This window comes from Camellia sinensis, chromosome 14 (assembly GCF_055761805.1).
Source record: "Camellia sinensis isolate YWXY chromosome 14, ASM5576180v1, whole genome shotgun sequence".
NCBI classification, from domain to species: Eukaryota; Viridiplantae; Streptophyta; class Magnoliopsida; order Ericales; family Theaceae; genus Camellia; species Camellia sinensis.
The window spans coordinates 62,778,402-62,803,321 of NC_138974.1; the positions used below are offsets into that span (position 1 = coordinate 62,778,402).

The following is a 24,920-nucleotide window of genomic DNA, read 5'->3' on the forward strand; positions in this document are numbered from 1 at the left end:
AAGATGTGTGAAATTAAGTGAAATGTATATATGTTGTATTCACATTTTACCTATCTTTTCCCTTTTACTTTCTAAATCCCTTCCTATATCCCCCAACCAAACACATCTTAGAACCTCTAATTTCTTTTGACCTTCACCACCCAAATTGGCTTCCTCCATCATCACTCTTATCACAGGCAAATCCCCTCTCCCGCCACCTTCACCTCTGGCTACCTCTCTGTCACAACCCAAACCTGCCCCTAAATGTTTAGTGTCGTAACTGGCTAGTAATCTGAGATTACCAAAGGCCTGCTTTATAGTAATACAGTAAAAGAGGCTGGCGGAAGCCAATTAATAATAAAATAATCATCCAATGAGCTATGAGAACTTAAATGAACAAAACAAACTTTATATAATATATACAGATATTCACATAGTCCACAGTTTAGGAATTAAATCCCAAAAAAAAAGGGTCAAAACAAAGTCTTAAACAAAAGCTCCATAACATAGATCACATTTTCAAATGGACAAATTGAAACACCCAAAAGCCTTAACACTTGACGGCTTGGAACCTCGTAGCGAGATACAGTAGTTGGCTTGACAAAACTGGGTTCAGGTCGACGCCACTAAGTTCAGTCTGGTGCTTGAACACCTATATATATATATATATTAAACAGTGAGTAACAACTATGTAAAGGAGTTATGAATGATATCCTTACAGTAATTGAACTAGTCAATTCATCAGTAGATCATTTCCTCAATTAGTATCTCATAACATATCAGTCATTTCGAAATCATAGCAGTCATACGTGATACATCCAATAGCAAAACAGTACAGTAAATCTTAAAGACCGAAACAATCATGTATGATGGCCATCAACACAATAAACAGTAGTTCCAAAGATTGGAATTGACAGAGATCTTTGTAACAGTAGCAGTAGCAGTAGCAGTAACAGTAACAGTAATAGTAGCAGTAGCAGTAAAAGATGCTGTGGATGCCGTGATTACAGTTCATAAAATAGGTCGATCATTCATTCAGTAAACAATATTATTTCATAAAACTGTGCGATTTATCGATTAGAAAATAATTATAAATTGAACATACCTTTACAATGTTGTTACTCACAGTTAGCTCCTTAAAACACGTGACTATGATTCGGTGTTCGACCTACATAACCAAATTCAAGTACAACAACTCAAATTTACATTCAATTTATTCAGTCGGTTATATACCTATTTGATGTTTATTTGTTCGGTTAGTCTTATCCGTTCTTTATTCTCTTTTATGTCCATGAAATGCATATGAACGTAAAATACATGCGAAAACCATGCTAACGGAGACCCGGAAGCACTGGCCGCAGGTGCGAAAATGCCACCGCACGTGCAATTAAAGCAGTATGTGTCGCTTCTGTGTCCTATTTCCCGCACGTGCGAGGCCTCAGGCCGTACGTGCCGAAGTGGGTAAATTCAGTTTGAAAATCTGTCCAAGTTTTGAAGCTTAATTTTCGCAATTTCAAACTTCATTTTCATGCAATTCAAAGTCCAAAACTCACAAAAACATGTTGAACTAACAATTTCTATCGTCAAATAAAAACCATGACTTCAAATCAAACTAAGTTTTCCATGCAAAAGGTTCAAGTCTTGAATTGAGATGTAAATTCATAGAAGTTACATTCTTGAGTTTCAAATCCTCAAATCTCTTAGAGTTTCCCCTCAATTTTGAAAACTCATGCAAGAAAAAACAAATGTATGATCAAGAATTCCATGAACTTATGTCATGCATGGTGAATTTAGGAGCTAGTTCATTCAATATTTCCATATTAAGGCATGCATGTTCTAAACTCCTAATAACATGACCAAAACCTCTAATTAATCATGAAATTCATCCTATTTCAACTCAAAACCTAAAGGATTATGTGTATAATATCTCAATTTCTTGAAATTAAAGAAGAATTCCTACCTTGAGTGACCAAATTGTTGAAGGTTGTTTGGTTCTTTTCTTCCTCTTCTTGAACTCTTTCTCTCCCTCTCTAGAATTCTCTCTCTTTCTCTCAAAGGTCTTGTCTCTACAATGTCCACTATACCTCTCTTTTATTCCTATTCAATTGATGAGTCTAATAATATTATACTTAATTTTCAATTTAGGCTAATAAGTCATATTGACTTAATTACAACAAATTAATGCAAATCTCATTGTAATCCAATGCAATCATATTAAATCACACTAAAGTGAATTAGGCTCTAATTACCTACTCTAAATATTTAATTTTAACTTGTTTAAATTATTGAATTAGACAAGTTCAATTCATATCTATACATTTCTGTTCACGATAACACGATACATATAACACGTGACACATAATTAACACATAACCTCGTAATCAACATAATTCACATAATTAGCTTAATTAATTAAGGAGGTGGTTGTCACACTCTACCACCACACCCCCGCCCCCAACCCCCTTTTGTATCTCCGCCGTCGTCTAGCAGCAACCATTTCTCACCCCAACAATCATTTTCAAACACTTTTTCCTATGTTCGATTATTGTTCGGATAATCATGGCTAATGAACTTGATTTGTTCAACTAGAAATGGCCAAATAAACCAAATTTGTCTAGTTATAACGGACTAAACGAGGCAAAATTGATAAAATTGATCACATTCAACCTTAGTAGTTCGAATAACCTTAAAATATTTAGCTGCTAAAGGTCGAATAATTTTGATTTGTTCGGTAAATCAGAGTCGAATGGTATTTCAATTCTGTTTTTTTCCAAAATCGCACAAAATACATCAAATTGATAACCAACCACACCCAAATATCTCTCAAACATCAAAATTTTGTATATAATTTATTTACTATTATATACATTTGAATTATGAAATTTTTATTTTTATTGTTGTTTGTTGTTATCTTTTTCATGTTTTTAATGGTAGTTGATTTTTGAGGAAGATGAAGAGACTAGAGAAGGTAGTGAATATTGATAAAATTAATATTTTATGTTAGAATACATTTATAATAAAAATAAATAGAGAAGGTGGCAGACGTAAGATAAAGGGGGGATTTATTAGAATTTTTTTTTTAATGTTTGTATTTTAATTAGTCCATAAGATATTCTAATAGGTCTTATTATTTCAATATTTAATATATCAAATCCTAATTCTCATATTTAAAGTATTTTATGGGCATTTTTACCCCTACAAATATTTTTGAACGGTTAATAATTTGGTGATGTGAACATTCATATTTTACAATGTGAATATGCACATTGACATGTTAACATTCACACTGATGGTGTGAACATTCACATTAATAGTGTAAACATTCATATTACGAAAAATTCATACTGTAAATGTGAATATTATTAGGAGGTATTTTGATAACTATGTCACCCATAGGATTTATTGAAATATAAAAAAATAATGTGAACTAAATGTAACATAAGTAATTAAAAAGGAATTTATAAAAAGGTGTCCCGAGATAAAAGGTGCTATTAAGAACTCTCATACAAACAACACACAACACAATTCATGTTTAATGCTTCTTAAAAATTATTAAATTTACAATAATTTATATTTATATTTACGATAATCTCTTATCTCTTAAATGTTATAATTTTAGATGTACCGTCATTCATCATAGTATTTTTTCTTCTTTAGAAAGATAAAAAATAGTTATACTAAAATAAAGCAAACAATATATAAAGTAAAATAAAAACAATAAAAGTTTCAAGGGTCAAATAAAGAACAAAAAATAAATTCGATAAAAAATCATCTACAATCTAAAGAAAGTCACTGATCTTCTCATAAATATGATTTGAAAAATTAGATCTATATCGACCTACACTACAAAAAAATTGCTTTTTTGCGACGGTAAAACGCCGTCGCAAATACCTCAAACGCCGTCTCAAAAAGTTTTTTGCGACGGTAAGTGGCTTTTTGCGATGATAAGTAGGGGGTCGCAACAAAGGAAGTTGCAAAAGGGTTTTAGAGACAGCATGACACCGTCGCCTTTTTTTTGCGACGGCAAAATGCCTTTTTTGCAATGGAATAATTCTGTCGCAAATAACGCGTGAAAATCTGAATTTTTTTGAGACGGTACTGTGTTGCCGTCGCTAAAAGGGGTTTTTGCGACGGCAAAAAATACTGTCGCTAAAAGTTTATTTGAGACCGCACTTGAACCGTTGCTAAAGGACTATTGGCGACGGCAATAACATCGTCGCTAAAGGCTTTACTTGTCAACCAATTCCCTATCGTTTGCGACAGTAACGTGCCGTCGCAAAAAACCCTGGTTCAATTTTCTTTTTGAGACGGTGTGTGCTGCCGTCTCAAAAAAAAAAAAAAAAAAAAAAAACTGTATTAAAATTATTAAAAATATGAAAATAACCTATATTAAATGAAAAATAACTAAAAAAAACCCAATAATTACATAATAATATAAATACATACATAAACAAAAGTTAACACATAATGAAAATTCATAATGTTGTTCCATTCATAACAATACATAAATAAAAATTCATAACAATAAAAATTATCCCATTACATAATGTTGCATAATACATACATAATGTTGTTCACAAATCTAAATAACGTAAATCAAAACCAAAAGTTTTCGTTTTGATTCTTCCGTGGGTTACAAAAACAAAAGTTATAATCTTTACACGCTCGCATTCCACAAGAAGCAAACTACTACTCGGGAAATATCTGAAAATAACAAAATAAAAATAATTAATGACAATATAATGGTGTTAATATTTTAATTACAGAAAAACATAAAAAATTAACTACTATATAATTACAAAGATGAACATAATAAGATGCAATGATCTGATGGTCATACAAATATGAAAACAGATTTCTATTAAACACCATAGACAAGTGTACGGGGAGGAAATAATTCTCCTCGTATAATCCTGTTGACCAAGTCCACGCTCCTCCGTACGACGTCGCTTTGTCACCTGAAAACACAAACGTGAGCTAGCCGGCGGGTGTGTGCCGGAAACCTCTCCGATGCCTAAGTCAGAAAACTTGACAAATAGACAAAGCTCTAAGTTCTCAGAAAGATTGTGTTCAATTACCTCCTCCAAGGTGATGTTTGTAGGCTTTTATAAGTTTCCCGTGGCACAATCCTAGTAGGACTTGTACTTCTCCATGCAGAGTCCTCCTAGGATTCATTCTCCTAAGGATAATGCTTATCCTTTTACACCCTCCCCACTGCTTAAACCAAGTGGGATGGTTTTCTTCATGGCCGAACTACCACATGGCCGAAATAACACGGGCTATGTTGAGCCACAGAGAAGGCCGAACTATCCTTAGCTCGGTCTTCTCCTTTAACTCATTACTTCGGCTGTCCCTGTTCAGCCTTGGTATGCTTAGATCAGACTTCCAAGTAACAAGTTTTGACCGACCTAACCAGATTGTGTCATGACCGGACTAACTCTGAAACCGGTCCTCCCAGAACATACTGCGACCGGACTGACTCTAAGACCGGACCTACTCCGAGTTGTCTCTGGATTGGAGTAGCCTTACTCTTCCTTGGGCCGAAGCTACTATCTCTTCTTGAGCCGGAATAAACTCACCTCCTTGGGCCGAAGTAACTCTGTCTCCCCAAGGCCGGAATAACCTTGCCCTCTAGGTCGGAGTATTCAACACAGCCTTTTTACGCAGTCCTACGCGTTTTGGGCCTTAATGCCCAACTCTCAGCTCGGCCCAATTTTTCCCAAAAATTACCCTCTCAATTGCCCCTTAATTCCATCTGTGCAACACGATTGGGATTACCAGCCTTTTGGCCGAGCTGGAGTTTGTTACGCTTTTTCAGCCGAGCTAAAAAACCCTTTTAGCCTTTCCAGCCGAACTAAGTTTACCTCGGGTAACACTATGTCCGGTCAAAAACGTCTCTTCAATCATAGTGTCTGTAACGCTTCCCATTCCAGTGACACGTAGCAGGCTCTGATGGGCTAAGGACGGCTGTCACGCCGTCTTCGTGCTTTGAGATGTCGAGACGGTTCCCGCCCAAATTTTGGGCTCTCTAACAAAAGTGAACCCTAAGGCTAGGGTATCTTCACTTTTACCACCTTCATACTCTCCCTCTGCTTTTTTGGCTGCTCGAGTTCTTGAGCTTTAAGCTTACTGTGTTCGTGCTTCCGTTGCTGCCACTGCTTCGTCTTCAACTTCTTCTTCTCCAAACTGGTAAGTTCTGAGAAAACTTGTTGTTGTTGTTTTCTTCATTTCTGTTTTTTCTATCTGGGTGAAGCATGCTCGTGTATTCCTTGTTTTTGCTTCTGTACTTTCATGAAAAAATGAATAGAACTTGTATGTGTATGAACTGTTATGTAGAAAAACAAGCCTTAGATCCAAAATCACATTGCGACCGAACTATGATTCTGTTTGCCCCTAATACGTAGACTTCGGTAGTCAATAGCCGAACTAGAACTTGTAGGAATGTCAGTAGTTTCCTCTGAACCACTCTAGCCAAGATAAGATTACCGAACAAGCTTGCATATACCGAACTAGGTACTTCGGTCCCCAACCGAGCTAAGACCTTGGGGCCAAGCCGGCTTTCTTAGTTCTGAAACTGAACTCAGAAAGCCGCCCCTAGGGCTCAGCCGGAGTAACTTTCCTCACATCGCAACCGATTTAGGCCTTGGGACTAAACCAGCTTTCTTAGATTTTTGGACCGAACTCAGAAAGCTGCCCCTAGACGTTAAACCGGTCTAAACTGCTCGAAACCGAGCTAAGAAACCTTCTGATGAGCCGAGGTAGAACCAGCCCGCTAAACCGAAGTAGGATTTGTATATCTTGCTTATAATTTGTAGCGCGGTCCAACGATCTGTGCTTAACCCCTTTGTTTTCTACTTTGCAGACTTAGGTTGCCCAGGCACTCCTGCGTGTGCTCAACCGAGCTACTGAGCCTAGTTTTTGTACCGAAATAATTTATTCATAAATTATACGACAATGGGTAAGTATAGATATTTAGTCGAAACCCCTGGTGGCATGGCCGAATTTAGGCAAGATTACCAGATTCCTGACGATGTCCATCTGGCGTTGGCCGAAAAAGACGCTACCCCCTGGAACAATGAAGGCTTCGTGCCTTTTACCCTTCAATCCATCATAGAGACCGGACTACGGTTTCCTGTCCAACCGCTAATCTGCGAATTTCTCAGACAGACTAGGTTATGTCCCACCCAACTATCCACCAATACATACCGTATTATAATGGGGATAGCCGCATTAAACCACCAAACCGGACTGAATCTTGGTTTGGCCGAGATCTTTCATCAATACTCTATTGGCTCAAAGAATGCTGGGTGGGTCTACTACCTTAGAATTCGTCGTCGTCGAGAGAAGATAATTAAACATACTCCGGATAAAGATCTCAATGATGATGATTTCTTTTGGGTCTCTGGGAACTTTGAGGATTTTCAGGCTCAAATTCCTGGCCGACCTATAAATTGGAAAATGGGAGAGCCTGGTAATTTTACTTCGGTCTTCTGCTTTGTAAGTTATCTCGGTTGCTTAGTTTGTTAGCCGAACTAACACTTCTCTTTTTTGCAGATTTCGCCCATCTCCATTCCTTGTATAGCTATCCTAACCTTGGAGTCTTGCGAGCCGCTTTCCGAGTTAAAGAAAGGGATTGGGCCAAGCTTCTAAATTTCGAACCGACCTACCGTTACAGCGGTCGACGGAAAGCAAAGGTGACTGACTTCCTTCTTGAGGAGGCACCGGAACCGGACCCAACTTTGCCCGAGATAAGACTTGTCCCTCTAACCGCAGAAGAAGAGATGGCGAAAAGGAGCAGGGTCAGGGCCCTTCTTACCGAAACAGCTAGGCCCGAAGTGGCGCCTCCCAGCCAACCGCAACCTGCTGTTGTCGCCCTTCCTTCCCAACAGCCATCCTCTTCCCGCCGAACCAAACGTGCCCGAACTTCCGAACCCGAACGAGTTCTGATTGATGAAGAAACTCCTATTCAGCCGAGCTTACCACCGAGCCCCCAACCGGAGTCTTCCGACCGAACTATCGGCTGCTGGGCACCGAAACTAACCTTCAACGACCGAGTCATTCTAGACACAGACTCGGTCGTTGCTGAGAAAGACCACCTGTTGGCCATCAACCTGGCCAAGAGCGTGTGTCTGCCCAAAGACATGGAACATCACCAAAAACAGTTAACCACCGAGCTGAAGTCCATCCGGTCTGCTACTAAATCCATGATTCTGGTTAGTGACTTCGGTTGCTTTTCTGTTTATGTTTCTTTTTCTTTTTAGCTCTTTCTTCGGTTAAAGGGAAGTTGTTTGCTTTGTCAGGCCATTCAAAAGAACCAAATCACTCACAGGAGAGTACTGGAGCTGAGGAAAGTGACAAGGCAAGCGGCGGCCGAGGCAGAGGCGAAATCGGCCGAACTAGAGTCGGCCAGAAAGGAAATGGCCGAACTCCGAGGTGAGGTCGGTCGTTTGACCGGAATGGTTAGTTCGGCCGAGGCCGAAAAGCAAAAGACTGCCATTGTGCTGAAGGACAAGTACTTGCGTGAGCTGGTAAAGCTTGAAAGAAAGAAAGACGCCGAAATGAAGGAGAAGGCGAAGGAGGCTGAGAAACAAGGTTTCAAGAGGGCTGAGGATGCTTACGCCCAACAATGTGACGCTGCAAAGGAGCTGTTCTTCAAATGCGGCTGGAGGGCGGCAGTGGAGAAGCTCGGTCAAGATCAACAGACCGAGGTCTTCAACCGTCCAGATTATTTTATACCGAAGTCCCTGGCGGAGTACGCGGCCGCTCTGCAACAACAGTTTTTGGAAGGCTCTGACTCTGATGATGCCTCTGATGAAGATACTCCGGCCGAAAATGTGGACCAGCCAGTTCGGTCGGTGCCCACTGCTGAAGACCTAACTGTTGATCCTCCCAGTGGAACCGTAGCCGAAGTGGCTCACCCTAGTGTGAATGAGCTCCCTCCGGAGACCGGTCTTCAAGTTGATGCCGATGCGGTTTTCGACGCTGAAATTGATGAACTTTTCTCTTGACTTTTTTACTTTTTCTCCTTTGTAACCGAACTAAGCCCCCTTCTCCTTTTATTCCGGTTATTGTGTGTATGCTTGCCTTTTGTAATGTCTTCTATTACTCCAAGTGTTATTTCGGTTTTTGGTTGGTTAAACTATACTTACCAGCCAACCACTCCTTAGCCGACATAATTACTTCGGCTGAGGAGTACTAAGTGTTGGTTTAATCCAGCCAACCACTCTTCAGCCATACACTTACTTCGGCTGAAGAGAAACAAGTGTTGGTTTATTCCAGCCAACCATTCTTCAGCCATACGCTTACTTCGGCTGAAGAATAACAAGTGTTGGTTTATTCCTGCCAACCATTCTTCAGCCATACGCTTACTTTGGCTGAAGAGTAACAAGTGTTGGTTTATTCCAGCCAACCACTCTTCAGCCATACACTTACTTCGGCTGAAGAGTAACAAGAGTTGGTTTATTCCAGCCAACCACTCTTCAGCCATACACTTACTTCGGCTGAAGAGTAACAAGTGTTGGTTTATTCCAGCCAACCACTCTTCAGTCTTACACTTACTTCGGCTGAAGAGTAACAAGTGTTGGTTTATTCCAGCCAACCACTCTTCAGCCATACACTTACTTCGGCTGAAGAGTAACAAGAGTTGGTTTATTCCAGCCAACCACTCTTCAGCCATACACTTACTTCGGCTGAAGAGTAACAAGTGTTGGTTTATTCCAGCCAACCACTCTTCAGCCATACACTTACTTCGGCTGAAGAGTAACAAGTGTTGGTTTATTCCAGCCAACCACCCTTCAGCCTGACACATACTTCGGCTGAAGAGTAACAAGTGTTGGTTTATTCCTGCCAACCATTCTTCAGCCATACGCTTACTTCGGCTGAAGAGTAACAAGTGTTGGTTTATTCCAGCCAACCACTCTTCAGCCATACACTTACTTCGGCTGAAGAGTAACAAGTGTTGGTTTATTTCAGCCAACCACTCTTCAGCCTTACACTTATTTCGGCTGAAGAGTAACAAGAGTTGGTTTATTCCAGCCAACCACTCTTCAGCCATACACTTACTTCGGCTGAAGAGTAATAAGTGTTGGTTTATTCCAGCCAACCACTCTTCAGCCATACACTTACTTCGGCTGAAGAGTAACAAGAGTTGGTTTATTCCAGCCAACCACCCTTCAGCCTTACACTTACTTCGGCTGAAGAGTAACAAGTGTTGGTTTATTCCAGCCAACCACTCTTCAGCCTTGCACTTACTTCGGCTGAAGAGTAACAAGAGTTGGTTTATTCCAGCCAACCACTCTTCAGCCTTACACTTACTTCGGCTGAAGAGTAACAAGTGTTGGTTTATTCCAGCCAACCACTCTTCAGCCTTACACTTACTTCGGCTGAAGAGTAACAAGAGTTGGTTTATTCCAGCCAACCACTCTTCAGCCTTGCACTTGCTTCGGCTGAAGAGTACAAAGAGTTGGTTTATTCCAGCCAACCTCTAAGTTAGTTTTTCCAGCTAACTTAGAATAAAGTTTGGTTATTCCGACCAAACGTCCTGCAGCCTGGATCCTTATCCTGGGCTTAGGAGGGGTGTTGGTTTATTCCAGCCAACCTCTAAGTTAGTTTTTCCAGCTAACTTATAATAAAGTTTGGTTATTCCGACCAAACGTCCTGCAGCCTGGATCCTTATCCTGGGCTTAGGAGGGGTGTTGGTTTATTCCAGCCAACTTCTAAGTTAGTTTTTCCAGCTAACTTAGAATAAAGTTTGGTTATTCCGACCAAACGTCCTGCAGCCTGGATCCTTATCCTGGGCTTAGGAGGGGTGTTGGTTTATTCCAGCCAACCTCTAAGTTAGTTTTTCCAGCTAACTTAGAATAAAATGCTTACTATGTACCTAATCTTCACTAAAGCTAACTTTTACAGAGAACAACTCATGCTGAAAAGAATCGCTTGTTTTATTGAAGAAAGAAAAAATTACACGTCTTTGAAGAAGAAAGAATAAAATAACTTGAGATTGGCCGTGTTCCATGGCCTAGGGATTGCTTTGCCGTCCTTGTCTTGGTGGTATGCCCCTTTGTCTGTTAACCAAACCACTTTGTAAGGACCGTCTCAGTTTGGCCTTAACTTGCCATCTCCTGGTCCTCCACTGCTTTCCGATCCGCCGTTTTTCCGACATCTGCGAATAGCTCATTACTCTCCGGTTCTTCCATCGAATGAACATATCCTTTGGCGGCGCGGCTGCCATTCGCCGTGACGAAGCATTGCTTTGACATGATCTGATCTCCATAGACTTCTTCAATTATGCCGGTGTTGTTGGGGAACCGCATTACTTGGTGGTAGGATGACGCCACTGATCGCATGGCATGCAGCCATGTTCTGCCTAAGATGATGTTGTAAGTGGAGGGGACCTTCAATACCCAGAACTCCACTTGTTTTGTCACGGTTCCTGCTCTGACTGGAAGAATGATTTTGCCGACGGGCCATTCTGGCATGGAGTTGAACCCAATTAGGGGAGATACGGCAGGTGCCAAGTCTTTGTCTTGCAGCTTCAATTGCTTGAATGTCTCGTAGTACATGATTTCACATGAACTACCTTGGTCAATCAGAATCCGCTTGACGTCAAAATCCTTGACTCGGAGAGTGACGACCAGGGCATCATTGTGGGGGCAGTAAATTCGTTCCAAGTCTTTGTCAGAAAAAGTCATGACGTTTGTTGCCTCCGTCTTCCCTTTCTTGATGGCTGGTTGGGCACTTAGTACTTCTCTAAAGTGTTCTGCCTTTTTGATCGATCCCCTGAGCTCGCATACACGCTCAGGTTCAAAGACTCCATGTATGACATTGATGACGCCTTGAGGCGGGGCGTCTATTGGCATTCCATTGGGGTGGTTATTATGGTCCTGGGGGGCTGGCTGCGTCCCTCCTTCAATGTACTTATCCAAGTGTCCTGCTGCCACCAATTCTTCCAAGTGCTGTCTCAGTGGCGTGCAATTCTCAGTTCGGTGCCCTTTTTCTTGGTGGAAGGTGCACCGTGATCTGTCGTCGTAGTCTTTCTGGGCTTCTCCTAGCTTGGCTGGCCACTTGACGAAAGGCTCATCTCTTATTTCGCTCAGAATTCGATATATTGGTTTCTTGAACACCGTTGTTATGGCAGTGCGGATTCTCAACCATTTTTTATCTGGATCTTCTCCGTTATCTCGTCTACCGCGTCCGTTTTTATTCTGTCGATCTACTGTATTGACCTTTGCTGAGGTCTTCTTTTCTGGTATTGTGGTTGTACTAGATTTTGCTTTTGCACGTGCACCATCCTCTTCTACCCTGATGTGCTGATGTACTCTCTCCATCAGGGCCTCCATGGTGAGGGGTGGCGTCATGGTAATCGAATCCCTTAGTCTGTTCCCTACTGGAAGGCCTCTTTTATACTGCGCAATGGCTAGATTGGTGGGGCAGTCTCCAATCTGGTTGAATGTCTCCCAGTAGCGACTGTTGTAAGATCTGAGGGTCTCTTTTTCACCCATGTCGATGGAGAGTAACTGGTCTATCTCCACCGGTGTTTTAGTATTTGTCCGAAACCTTGTTACGAACGCTTCTGCCAATTGGGCCCAGGAGGCTATACTGCCCTCTGGGAGCTTTTCGAACCAAGTCAAGCCTAGGTCGCCAAGACTTGACGGGAAGAGTATACACATTAAGGCCTCGTTTCGCCTGTACACAGCCATGACTTGGCGAAAGTGGCTCAGGTGAGAATACGGATCCGTCTTCCCTTCATATGTATTGAACTTCGGCTGAAGGAAGCTTGATGGTAGGGGAGCGTTTTCGATTGCTGGGACAAACGGCGAAGTCTGTAGTCTTGCCAATGCCTTGTCCGTTGGTTCGTAGGCCGGTCGCGGTATTGGCATTCCAACCTCGACGCTTCCATGCGTCCGAGGAGCCAACCGTTGTAAGGCCGAAACACGGTGTGGATCTCTTGCCCTGGCATCCTCCTTGCATCGTGCTTTCTCTTCTAGCACGGTTCGTAAGTCGGATGACCTGGGCAGCTCTGTTTGTCTAGATCTGGTTTGGTGTGAATGTGAAGGCCAATACGTGCTTCCTTCAGTGTATGATCTTTCGGATCTCGTCCTCTCAGACCTGGAGTGACGAGTTCTTGAAGACAAGGAGTGAGTGTCGCCTGTCCTGAGGCTTCTGCTCTCTCCTTGGGAGGGCGTAGTATTCCTACTATGATTCTCTGAGTGGCGAGGGGGCGTTTTATGCTTGCGCCCCTCTCCTGTCGCCACATCTTTAGTCTTCATCTGGCGTTTTAAAGCCTCCATGTCTGCCGCCATCCTTCGGATTAGTTCATCCTGTTCCTTTACGCGATCTTCCAGGGCTTGAGGATCAATCCTCCTCCTTTGTCTGTCGGGACTTGGAGAGTGACGAGGGCTGCCATTCCGCCTTCCCCTGCCACTCCTCCTGGAATTATGTTGTTGGGGCTCCAAGTCCGCCATGGGAGGGACAGCAGGTAATCCTTCACGCCTTGCGCCCCCTTCTGGAGTTAGTCCGTCGACGGCGGACTGTGGCAAGTCTTCAATGTGTGCCATTGATTTGCGAGAAAGGAGAAGCTTAGTCAAGAGGTTTTTGTTCTTGTCTGTTCTTCCCACAGACGGCGCCAATTGTACGGGGAGGAAATAATTCTCCTCGTATAATCCTGTTGACCAAGTCCACGCTCCTCCGTACGACGTCGCTTTGTCACCTGAAAACACAAACGTGAGCTAGCCGGCGGGTGTGTGCCGGAAACCTCTCCGATGCCTAAGTCAGAAAACTTGACAAATAGACAAAGCTCTAAGTTCTCAGAAAGATTGTGTTCAATTACCTCCTCCAAGGTGATGTTTGTAGGCTTTTATAAGTTTCCCGTGGCACAATCCTAGTAGGACTTGTACTTCTCCATGCAGAGTCCTCCTAGGATTCATTCTCCTAAGGATAATGCTTATCCTTTTACACCCTCCCCACTGCTTAAACCAAGTGGGATGGTTTTCTTCATGGCCGAACTACCACATGGCCGAAATAACACGGGCTATGTTGAGCCACAGAGAAGGCCGAACTATCCTTAGCTCGGTCTTCTCCTTTAACTCATTACTTCGGCTGTCCCTGTTCAGCCTTGGTATGCTTAGATCAGACTTCCAAGTAACAAGTTTTGACCGACCTAACCAGATTGTGTCATGACCGGACTAACTCTGAAACCGGTCCTCCCAGAACATACTGCGACCGGACTGACTCTAAGACCAGACCTACTCCGAGTTGTCTCTGGATTGGAGTAGCCTTACTCTTCCTTGGGCCGAAGCTACTATCTCTTCTTGAGCCGGAATAAACTCACCTCCTTGGGCCGAAGTAACTCTGTCTCCCCAAGGCCGGAATAACCTTGCCCTCTAGGTCGGAGTATTCAGCACGGCCTTTTTACGCAGTCCTACGCGTTTTGGGCCTTAATGCCCAACTCTCAGCTCGGCCCAATTTTTCCCAAAAATTACCCTCTCAACAAGGTATTCTGTTTATTTATTCCAACTCAAGAATTGAATGAGATAATCATCATAAAATGCATATGAATACGGACGTGTTGTAAATTTATTGTAAACCATTCTGAACTCCAAATAATAATTTCGATAGCTTAAGTAGCCTATAAAAATAGTGTAGTTTCTCAAAATTATTTGTTCATAATAGAAAAAGAAACATGGCAAACTTACTTCCATGCGATATCCTGCTCTCAATGCACACATTGAATGAAAAGAAGTGGCACACTTGTAACACTGAGTACAAGAACCATGAGTCTGCTTGCAAATAACACATGGCTGCAGTTCAAACAAATGTATCACGTTTAGAATAGAAGGTTAGAAACATGAGGGCATATCACTAGATGTATTTCACTGTTTTTTTTTTCAGCCTCCTATGTAGATTCACACAACAAACACTGTACATGCAGGAGCCATCATATTCAAAAAAATAATAGTGGGTCCATTTCTTTTCTAAATATGGTGGATCCTAGATGTACAATTACCATTTTTTGTGTGGATTCATGTAGAGGAGGTAAAAAAACCAAAGGCATAACATTAATGGCACCTTGTTCCACTAAATAGCAATTATACATTTATCATCTAACGTATACTCTAAAATCAGAAGCATATACACTTCCAAGAAGTTAGAGTGCCTGTCACACACTGACACTCGTCAAACACTCTGTGTCCTATTATTTTTTTCAAAAAATTGACCCAGGCACACTTTGGACACCTAGGTGGACACACACATAATAAGTTTGAAAAAATAAATTTGGATACAACATAAATTTATACATATTAATCCCTCATACTTTAAACCTAAAAAATTAATGTTTATCATCTTTGAATGAAAATCATATATATGAAAAATAATACAAATATATCTTTTGCATGTGTCCCTCACATGCCATGTCTTCTATTTTTTCAAAATTATCATGGTAGTGTGTCCATGCCCAAGTAACTAATTCGGCAAAGATCGAGAGCACCATGAGAGCATCTATATTATATAATTTTATATATCATATTATTTTTTTTAAAAATAATTTATTTAAGTATTGTTATATTTTAATATAATTAAGATTATATTAGTAATTATTTGCATAATTTTTGAGTCATATAATTTTTATACTAAATATCTAGATGCTTTTACTAGCTGATTCAGTACTTAATGTTTTGTAAGTTCAATAATATCAAGATACTTAATCAAATAACAAAAAATGGAGTCAAGTGGTGCAGTAGAAGCTTCTCTTAATTCATAAAAGTGACAAGTTCAAATTCAAATCCTTCAAAAAGCGTTGTTGTTTTATTATTATACACGGAGACACAATGAGCTAGCAAGGTGATGGAGGATACTAGGTGAGCATGGTACACTAGTAGTTTATGTGTTATTCAATTATTGGCTAATCCATGAGTGGCTGGGGGAATTTTCAAACTGAAATTAATTGATCCACAGATTAATCATGGATTAAAACTCAATCTGTCAATTTGCATTCTAGTTCATGATTCACATCCAAACTATTTCAAACCCACTAAAACCGCATGTTTTCCTGGCATAAGAAGCACAGACACTTTAACATCGTATCTTTTTTGGAAAAAAAGGACACCACACGGCTATATAATTTTATATATTTTTTTTGTCATATTTATGAATAATAATTCATTCAAAGATAATAAAAAAAAATAAAAAAAAATTCTAATAACTGTATAACACTAAATTATATTCCAGCCTTGAAGCACTGCTGACAAAATTTTATCATTGTAGTGTCGGCTGCGTCACTGTATCAGTTAGAAACAACATTTCTACAATGATTTTAAATAAGACTCATACCTTTACAAAAGAATGTGATGGAATTCTAAGAAGTCCAACTGCAGGCTCCATTTTCTCAACATCTACAAAAGCTGCAGAAGCAGTATTCAAATCTATGAGAATCAAAAAACAGAAAATGAAACTAGGTATTTAACGCATAAATAAGGATATCAATGGGAATGCCTTTAACAGGGCAGAGACAACACTCCTTCTCAACATTAGGAGTTTCGCATGCTCTGCAAACCCATGATGTAAAATCCTGAACATTGTTTGCTCCATAGCACTCTTGATGGACTGCTATTTGACACCTGAACTCAACAAGTTAAAAATAAAATTGACTCAGATGATTCTACTAGAGTTCTTAAATCAGGTGCTATCTCATCTCAACAAATAAATTGTAATTCAAATGCATAAAATGTGATGATTAAGCATAAAGATTCATGAAGAATAGTAACACCTGTTGCAAATAACAATTTTGTTATAGTCCCAATCCTCAACCCATCTACATACACAGATTCAACACAACTAAGAACAAATTTCTTAAGAACAAATTTCTTAACATACATATATACATAAACAGATTCAACAAAAATTCTTAAGAACAAATTCAAACAAATTTCTTAACATACATATATACATACACAAATTTCTTAAGAACAAATTCAACAAAACCAACATGAATCTGATTAACATACATACACACAGATTCAACAAATTCCTTAAGAACAAACACACAGAGAGTGATCGGTGCAGAATAAAATAAACAGAACAGATCAGATTCCAAAACAAAACAAACACACAGATTCCAAAACAAACAGAACAGATCTGTTGGTCCAAAACAAACAAACAGAACAGATCTGTTCGATCGGTGCAGAGATAAGAGATCAGGGAGAGAGAGAGAGAGAGGCTTACCTGTGAGTCGATCGGTGCAGAGAGGCAAAACCAGAGTGTGAGACTGATGAGATGAGAGAGTGAGGGAGGCAGATCAGATAAGAGAGATATCTGATATATATATATATATAAAAAAACAACGATCGGGGCGAGAGAGAGAGAGAGACAGAGATTGAGAGAGACAGTTTACCTGTGAGTAGATCGGCGGTGCGATGAGATGAACAACGAGAGAGTCAGAGAGTGATCGGTGCAGATATGAAGAACAACGAAACGAGAGAGTGAGAGAGAGAGAGACAGTGATGAGTTGAACTTGAGATGAGACTGAAAGAGTGAGGAGACGATTAGGGTTCTAAGAGATTGGGGATTTTGGGGGGCGCGGGAATAAAAGAAAATGGGGGAACGGAACGGGCGGGATTGGGAAAAAAAATATATTTAAATAATAATAATTTTCATCATAAATGAATATTTAAATAATAAAAAATAATAATAATAATTTTCATTTTCATCATAAATGAATATTTAATGAATGAAAAATTATTATTATTTTTTTTTATTTGGTAGAAGTAAGGATAATATTTTAATGAAAAATATTTTCTATTAAGAGTGATGAGTGAGAGAGAGAGAAGGAGAGAGAGAGAAACAAACAGACAAAGAGAGAAAGAGATAGAGAGACAAAGACAGAAAAAGAGAGAGAAACAAGAGATGAGTGATACAAAAAGAGAGAGAAAGAACGAAAAACGATGAATGAGAGAGAGAATAGAAAAATAGAAAGATAGAGAGCAGAGAGATGGGCGAGACAGAAATAGAGAGAGAAAAAAGAGAAATGAGCGAGAGAGACAGAGAGAGAAAAGAGATGAGAGAGATAGAGAGAAGAGAGATGAGCGAGAGAGACAGGTAGAGAAGACAAATGGGAGGGATAGAGAGAAGAAAGATGAACGAAAGACACACAGATAGATAGACAAACAGACAGAGAAAGAAGAGTGATGAGTGAAAGAGAGAAATAGAAGAATGGTGGTAGTTGAATGGCACTTGCAGTAGTGGTAAATGTGGTAGAGAATATGGGTGGTGAGAGAGAGATGAGTGAGAGACGAATAGAGAAAAGAGATAGAGAGACAGAGATAGAGTGATAAGCGAGAAAGAGACAAAGTGGTAGCTAAAAGTGCATTTTCTTGTAGTGGATTGATAAATCGAAAGGGAGCTCAATAAATAAAGAAGAGATGAGGGAGAGAGTGAGCAAGGCGAACACAGTGGGGGAGAGAGACAGACAGACAAACAAACAGGCAGACAGAAAGAGAGAAGAGTGATGAGTGAGAGAGAGAGAGAGAGAGAAAAAGAGAGAAAAACAAGAGATGAGTAAGAGATAAACTAAAAGATAAAGAAAGAAAGTGAAAAGAGATTAACGAGAGAGACAGAAAAAAAAAAGAGACAGAGAGACTGGTAGTGGTAGTGGTCATAGTTCCACCCATTGATTTAAGTATGGTGTTTGTTTTGAGCTTTCAAATCATAATTCTACATCCATTTTTCAAAACTCAATTCAAAATATAATCAGTACTTTTCGAAACTCATAATCAAACACAAAATTCAAAACTCTTTTCAAAACTTAATTCAAATCAATTTTTTAAATATTTTAATTTTGTGAGAGATAGATAAAGAAGAGAGATAGAGAGAGAGACAGAGATAGAGTGATGAGCGAAAGAGAGAGAGACAAAGTGGTTACTAAAAGTGTATTTTCTTATAGTGGATCGATAAATCGAGAAAGAGCTCGATAAATAGAGAAGATGGGAGTAAGAGAGTGAGCAAGGCGAACATAGTGAGAGATAAATAGACAAATAGACAAGTAGGCAGTGAGAGAGAGAAGAGTGATGAGTGAGAGAGAGACATGAAGAGAGAGAGAGAGAGAGAGATAGACAGAAAAAGAGATAAAGAGAGAAAGAGAGAGAGAGATAGAGGGAGAGATAGAAAAAAAAAGAGAAACAAGAGATAAGCGAGAGATAGACAAAAAAAAGAGAGAAATAGAGCGAAAAGAGATGAGAGAGAGAGAGAGAGAAAAGAAATGAGAGAGATAGAGAGATGAGAGATGAGCGAGAGAGACAAAGAGAGAAAACATATGAGAGAGATAGAGAGAAGAAAGATAGGCAAGAGACACAGAGAGAAAATGAGAGAGAGAAACAGACAGACAGATAAAGAAGTGTGATGAGTGAAAGAGATAAAGAGAAGAGAGAGAGATAGAGACAGGAAGATGAACAAATGAATGAAAAGAGAAATGTTATATCAAAAGAGTAAGACGACATTATTTTTATTTTTTATTTTTTTTTTGCGACAGAAAAATATCGTTGAATTTATTCAAACCATTTTGTGACTGTATATTTATGAAGCTATCTCAAAACCACAATCACTATGCTAGGTTAGAGTTTTCAAAAAACTCTTTTGAGAAAATTATACTTTCTTGTTTTTCGTGTTATATTGTTTTTACTGAATTTTTTTAATATTTTAAGTATATTTTTAATTTTTAGACACATCTAACATAAATACACCTAAAAATTATAAAAGTCGTAAAAAAAATCTTTTAAAAATTCATTAAATACCAAAAATACAAAAAAAAATTACAATAATTCAATACATTTTTTTTTGTATTTTTATGTATTTATTCATTTTTAAAAATATTTTTTTTAAAATTTTTTATTTTTTAAATACATCTAAGTAAGGTGCATCTTAAAAAAAATATTGAGAATTTTAAAAATATTCACTAAAAACAAAAAAAAAAAACACGAAAGTCACTTTTTTGAGACGGCAGAAAATGCCGTCTCAAAAAAGCAGAGTATTTGCGACGACACCATTTGCCGTCTCAAAAAAGTAGAGCATTTGTGACGGCACTATTTGCCGTCTCAAAAAATGAGAATATTTGCGACGGCACTATTTACCGTCGCAAATACTCTCATTTTTTGAGACGGCAAATAGTGCCGTCGCAAATGCTCTGCTTTTTTTAGACGGCAAATGGTGTCGTCGCAAATACTCTGCTTTTTTGAGACGGCATTTTCTATCGTCGCAAAAAGTGACTTTTTGAGATGGCAAGTGTGCCGTCGCAAATAGTTTCGTCTCATAAACCCACTTTTCTTGTAGTGCTAAGCAAGATATGTATCAACACCAATCATTGACGTCGTTTCTGTCACCGCTATCTAACTCCGTCACTATTGTCGTCGTACTTTGAACACCACCAAAAGCTAGTTGAAGAGGAAGAATATCCACAATGATACAGGAGAATGCTTGAGAAAAAAGGGAACCATTGTGGGTGCTAAAAAATAAAAAATCTCTATTAAAATCGGGAAAGAAACACTCAAAATCCTTAGATTCTGTTTCTACCTAGTTGGCCCCAAATTGTACTTTCCTTTATGACCTTTTAAATTTTAATCACTTTGTTTGGTTTGAATTTATTAAAAACACTGTTTAAAAAATTTTATTTTTTTGTTTTTTGTATTTTTTTGTTTTAATTAATTTTTAGATACACCTAACATAAATATATTTAAAAAGTATAATTTTCATGAAAAAAAAGTCTTTAAAAAATTCACTAAATATCAAAAATATAAAAAATATAAAAATTCAGTATATATTTTTATATTTATGTATATTTATTAATTTTTTAAAATATTTTTTCACAAATATTTTATCTTTTAGATATATCTAAGTAAGGTATATTTAAAAAAGTAAAAAAATATTCAAAATTTTAAAAATATTCATTAAAAATAAAAAAAATAAAAAATTTAGTTTTCAAAAAATTGAATTTAAAAAACTGAAACTAAACAAATACACTGATTTATTTTTATTTTTTATTTTTTTAGAAAGCAATCAAGACTCGTCAAAGACCAATGGGTTAGTTGTTGTTGAGGTATTCCTTACCATGCACGAAACCAAACGTGATTAGCTTGAAGCTTATTTGTCTTTGCAATTTGTCTCGGTCAATTTCTTATTATATTTATTTTTTGTATTGTATCAATTTATTTTCTATATAGTATTTTTACGGAGAAATTGCAATGTAATGTAAGATTCTAGAAAAATTTACAAATCGGTAAAAAAAATTTTTTTTATCAATTTTAATAATTAAAATTATAAATTTTTCATAAATTTGTAAATATTTTACAAGAATACCATTCAAGTTGTTTGGTTTGGATTTTCAAAATTCACTTTTTTAAATTTTTTATTTTTTTTTTATTTTTACTAATTTTTTTTAATATTTTAAGCATTGTTTTTAAATTTTTAGATACACCTAACATAAATACAATTAAAAAGTATAATATTTATGAAATTTTTTTAAAAAAATTCACTAAATACCAAAAATATAAAAAAAATGATAATTTAATATATTTTTTAGATTCTTGTGTATTTATTGATTTTTTTACAAATATTTTACTCTTTAAATACATCTACGTAAGGTGTATCTAAAAAATTACTTAAAATTTTAAAAATATTCACTAAAAATACAAAAAACTAAAAACCAAGTTTCTAAAAAATTGAAACCTAACACACTGATTGATTTGTAAATTTTTTCTATTTTTACAGTCTTTGGAGCCCATTACATATTCAACTTCTATGATTAGATTCAATTTTTTTTTTTGGCTTTTGAGTGCAAATCATCCATGAATTTAAAAAAAATAAATAATTTATTAATCATAACTATATAATTTCATCCCAGTTATTTTCAAAATATTATTTTAATTTCTATTATAAAATTTTGAAAATGATATTTTCATAACATAATTTCACAAAATTAAACAAAATTTAAAGATATATTCAAAACAACTCACAATTCACATATGTGAAATCAAAACAAATCAGTTTTAAAAGAACTCGAATTTGGTATATCCATTTTGCTTTTTAATTAACAGCCAAAGATTTGTACACAATAAAATACAAAATGTAACTTAGAATGTTTACATTTATAATTATAAATATTGAGAAATGTAACTTAGAATTTTCACATTTATAATTATAAATATTGAGTTGGATTTCTCTCAAGTTCACATCTCAATTTGAGAGAACTTGAAGGCCCATGAGATCCATCACGGGTCCTGTTTCGATAATTCAAACAGTTCATTTTGTAGAGTTCTCAATGTAAATCATTTATGAAGAAAATTAAATCAATCCGATAATTATACCTTTTTCATTTTATCTTGTTTAACTCTAAAAAATGAATGATTTATTTTCAAAATATGTTGTTTATTTTTTTGGAGACAAATACGATAAAATAAAAAAGTAACAATTATTATATTTAATTAATTTTTTCATTATTGATATATATTGAGGATCTTACAAATTGCATTTATTTATTCTATCTCAAATAATAACATTTTATATTTTATTAAAAATGAGAGACCCCCACTCAAAAAGCAACCTGAAAGCTAGTGTTGGATAATTGCAAAATTGTCAATTGACTAATTTCCAATGAATAATAATAATAAGAGAAAAGATAGGGATCATAAAAAAAAATTCATGAAAATGATCATGAAAGATTTATGATCCTTAGATTACCTTGATTAGTGTGTGGTACTTTATTCTAAGTGTAATCCAAGGGTCGCAAAGCTCTCATAATTATTTTCATGAAAAATTTTTCATGATACCTACCATTGTTATAATAATAATAATAATAATAATTAAAAAAAGAACATGACCGTAATAATAACAAGAAAAATGATTCATTCCCCAGCCGCCTTATTCCATTCCAGTCCTAATACTGATGTGAAATTAAAAAAAGTTAAAGACGAGAAAGAGAGAAAATGATGCTACATCACCTAATTGAGGCTGTCAAATTTCACTCCAATAACGTGATTAAAACTCATGTGAAGTAGTTTTACACTCCTCTCTCGTCTTTAATCCCCCAATTCCACATATTAGGGTTAGAATTGGAGGAGCTAAATATAGGGGACTGTAATGACAAAAGAAGAAAACAAGAAAAGCATGAATCGCGTGTTGTTTTTCTGCCACCTCCATTCCTACATACATAGTCATGCATGCCTCATGAGACACTCCATTCTTTCTAACTTCTTGTCAAGGTTTGTTTTAAATTCCAACAATTAAAGTGTTTAATTTATGCAGGATTTCACCTTTTTTTATTATTATTTTATTTTTTATTTTAAGTTTGGTACATCCAAGGACTACAAATAGGGAAATCCCTCTGTTCTCTGTCTCGTTTCAAAACTGTGTCTCATGACTCTCCTTGGAATTGGCTGCTTGGGAAGTTCGTTTTTTTTTTTTTTTTTTTTCACTAAAAAATAAATTGGTTATAAAATAAAAAAAAAATCAATCCTAACAAAATATCACATCAAATCCCATAATCATTTCACTTTTTATCTCACAAACATCACTTCCAACCACAAAAAAACCTAACTATCTTTCCAAACACAAAAAAAAAATTTCTCTAATAATATCCTATACCTAAAAAAACCTACAAATAAAACTCACTTTCCAAACACCCACACTATATATTCCACAGGTCGAACATTAAGATATAAATTTTTTGATATTACTAAAAGTATCCGAAGTTCGTCCACTAGAATCATATTCATCAATTTGGGCATCATCTCTCACTGCTGAACGTTCAACCAAATAAGTAGATGCTTTATTGATTAATGCGGACACAAGCCCAACACAAGAACAGCTTTGGACCTAAGATACAAGTTCAAGTCAAAATCCTTCAACATTAGACAGGGCATTGTTACTCATCAAGTTACTGGTAAAGGTTTTGAGCATGCCGCCGCCGCTGCCGCTGCTATCCATAATAAAATTTGAACTATAATAGTAATGCTAGAGGTACTGGAGAAGAAGATATGGGTAAAAAATGTTATAAAAACATGAATGAAGAGAACTTAAAAAGGTCTGCCCTTCTCATGGATTGCCATTTGGGCAGTTGCATTTTTCTAGGGTGCAACTTGGGCCAATTTAGTTGGGTTGAAAAGATATCCAAACTTCGTCTTAATTGTGCTAAGAGTTGTCCAAACTCAACTCACAATCCGATCTGAATGCTTAGCCAAGCCTGATTTGAAAGTAAAACAAATTAAACCCACACTAGACCTGAAAGAGTAATGCTAAGGATCATGAAGATGATCATAAAAAAAATTTCACTCTTAGATTACATATATAATAAAACACCATAGTAATCAAAGAACGAAAAATCTTCATAAAGTATTTCATGATATTTTTTTTCATAATTCCTATATTATTCAACCTAAAAGTGCCCACAAATTTGAGTTTTTTTTCCTTTTCCTTTTATATGTATACATATTTTGTGTAGCTAAGCGGACTAATTTGTTAAAGTTGATTATATTAACAATTTTTTGGACACAATCATTAATAATATCAAAATAAATAATTTATATGACAAAGAGAGGGAAGAGATGAATCAAGAAACCAATGCATCACCACGATGATGTTGTCATTTTCAAGAAAGTGAAAGGATAGGGTTTTGTATAGTATCATTTGTGTATATGATATAGATCAAATATAATCTAATTGTCCAAATAATTTTAAGGTCATTCAAATTCAGACTTCTCAATTTTTGTCCAAGCCCACACCAAATTCAAAAATACGTTACCAAAGCGAATAAAAATTTCAAACTGGACTCGGATTAAGTCCCCCCAATAACTACAAACATATTCCAGAGTTAAATGGTAGAATTCCCTCTAACAGTCCTCCAATACCTCTCTAACCTCCCATATTAAGACACAAAATCATATGCTTCTACACAATTACGA

General features: G+C 37.2%; 1 protein-coding gene across 4 annotated transcripts; it reads right to left on the reverse strand.

Annotated features, from left to right (window-relative positions):
• Positions 1 to 457: 457 nt before the first annotated feature.
• LOC114296887 (histone-lysine N-methyltransferase ATX4-like) lies at positions 458 to 17,573 on the reverse strand. 4 transcript variants are annotated; one of them, XM_082907340.1, is made up of 7 exons: positions 17,369 to 17,573; positions 17,200 to 17,242; positions 16,309 to 16,595; positions 14,673 to 14,777; positions 1,940 to 2,076; positions 1,085 to 1,147; positions 458 to 631 (listed from the first exon to the last, which is right to left on the reverse strand). In XM_082907340.1, the coding sequence occupies exons 4-7, from the start codon at positions 14,773 to 14,775 to the stop codon at positions 530 to 532; spliced, it is 405 nt and encodes a 134-aa protein (XP_082763466.1). In that variant the 5' UTR covers positions 14,776 to 14,777; positions 16,309 to 16,595; positions 17,200 to 17,242; positions 17,369 to 17,573; the 3' UTR covers positions 458 to 529. The 4 variants fall into 4 exon arrangements, 3 of the variants coding, with proteins under 3 accessions (XP_082763466.1, XP_082763469.1, XP_082763468.1); XM_082907343.1 differs by lacking the exon at positions 1,940 to 2,076; XM_082907342.1 differs by lacking the exons at positions 17,200 to 17,242; positions 17,369 to 17,573 and adding an exon at positions 16,745 to 16,922.
• Between the last annotated feature and the right edge of the window lie 7,347 nt (positions 17,574 to 24,920).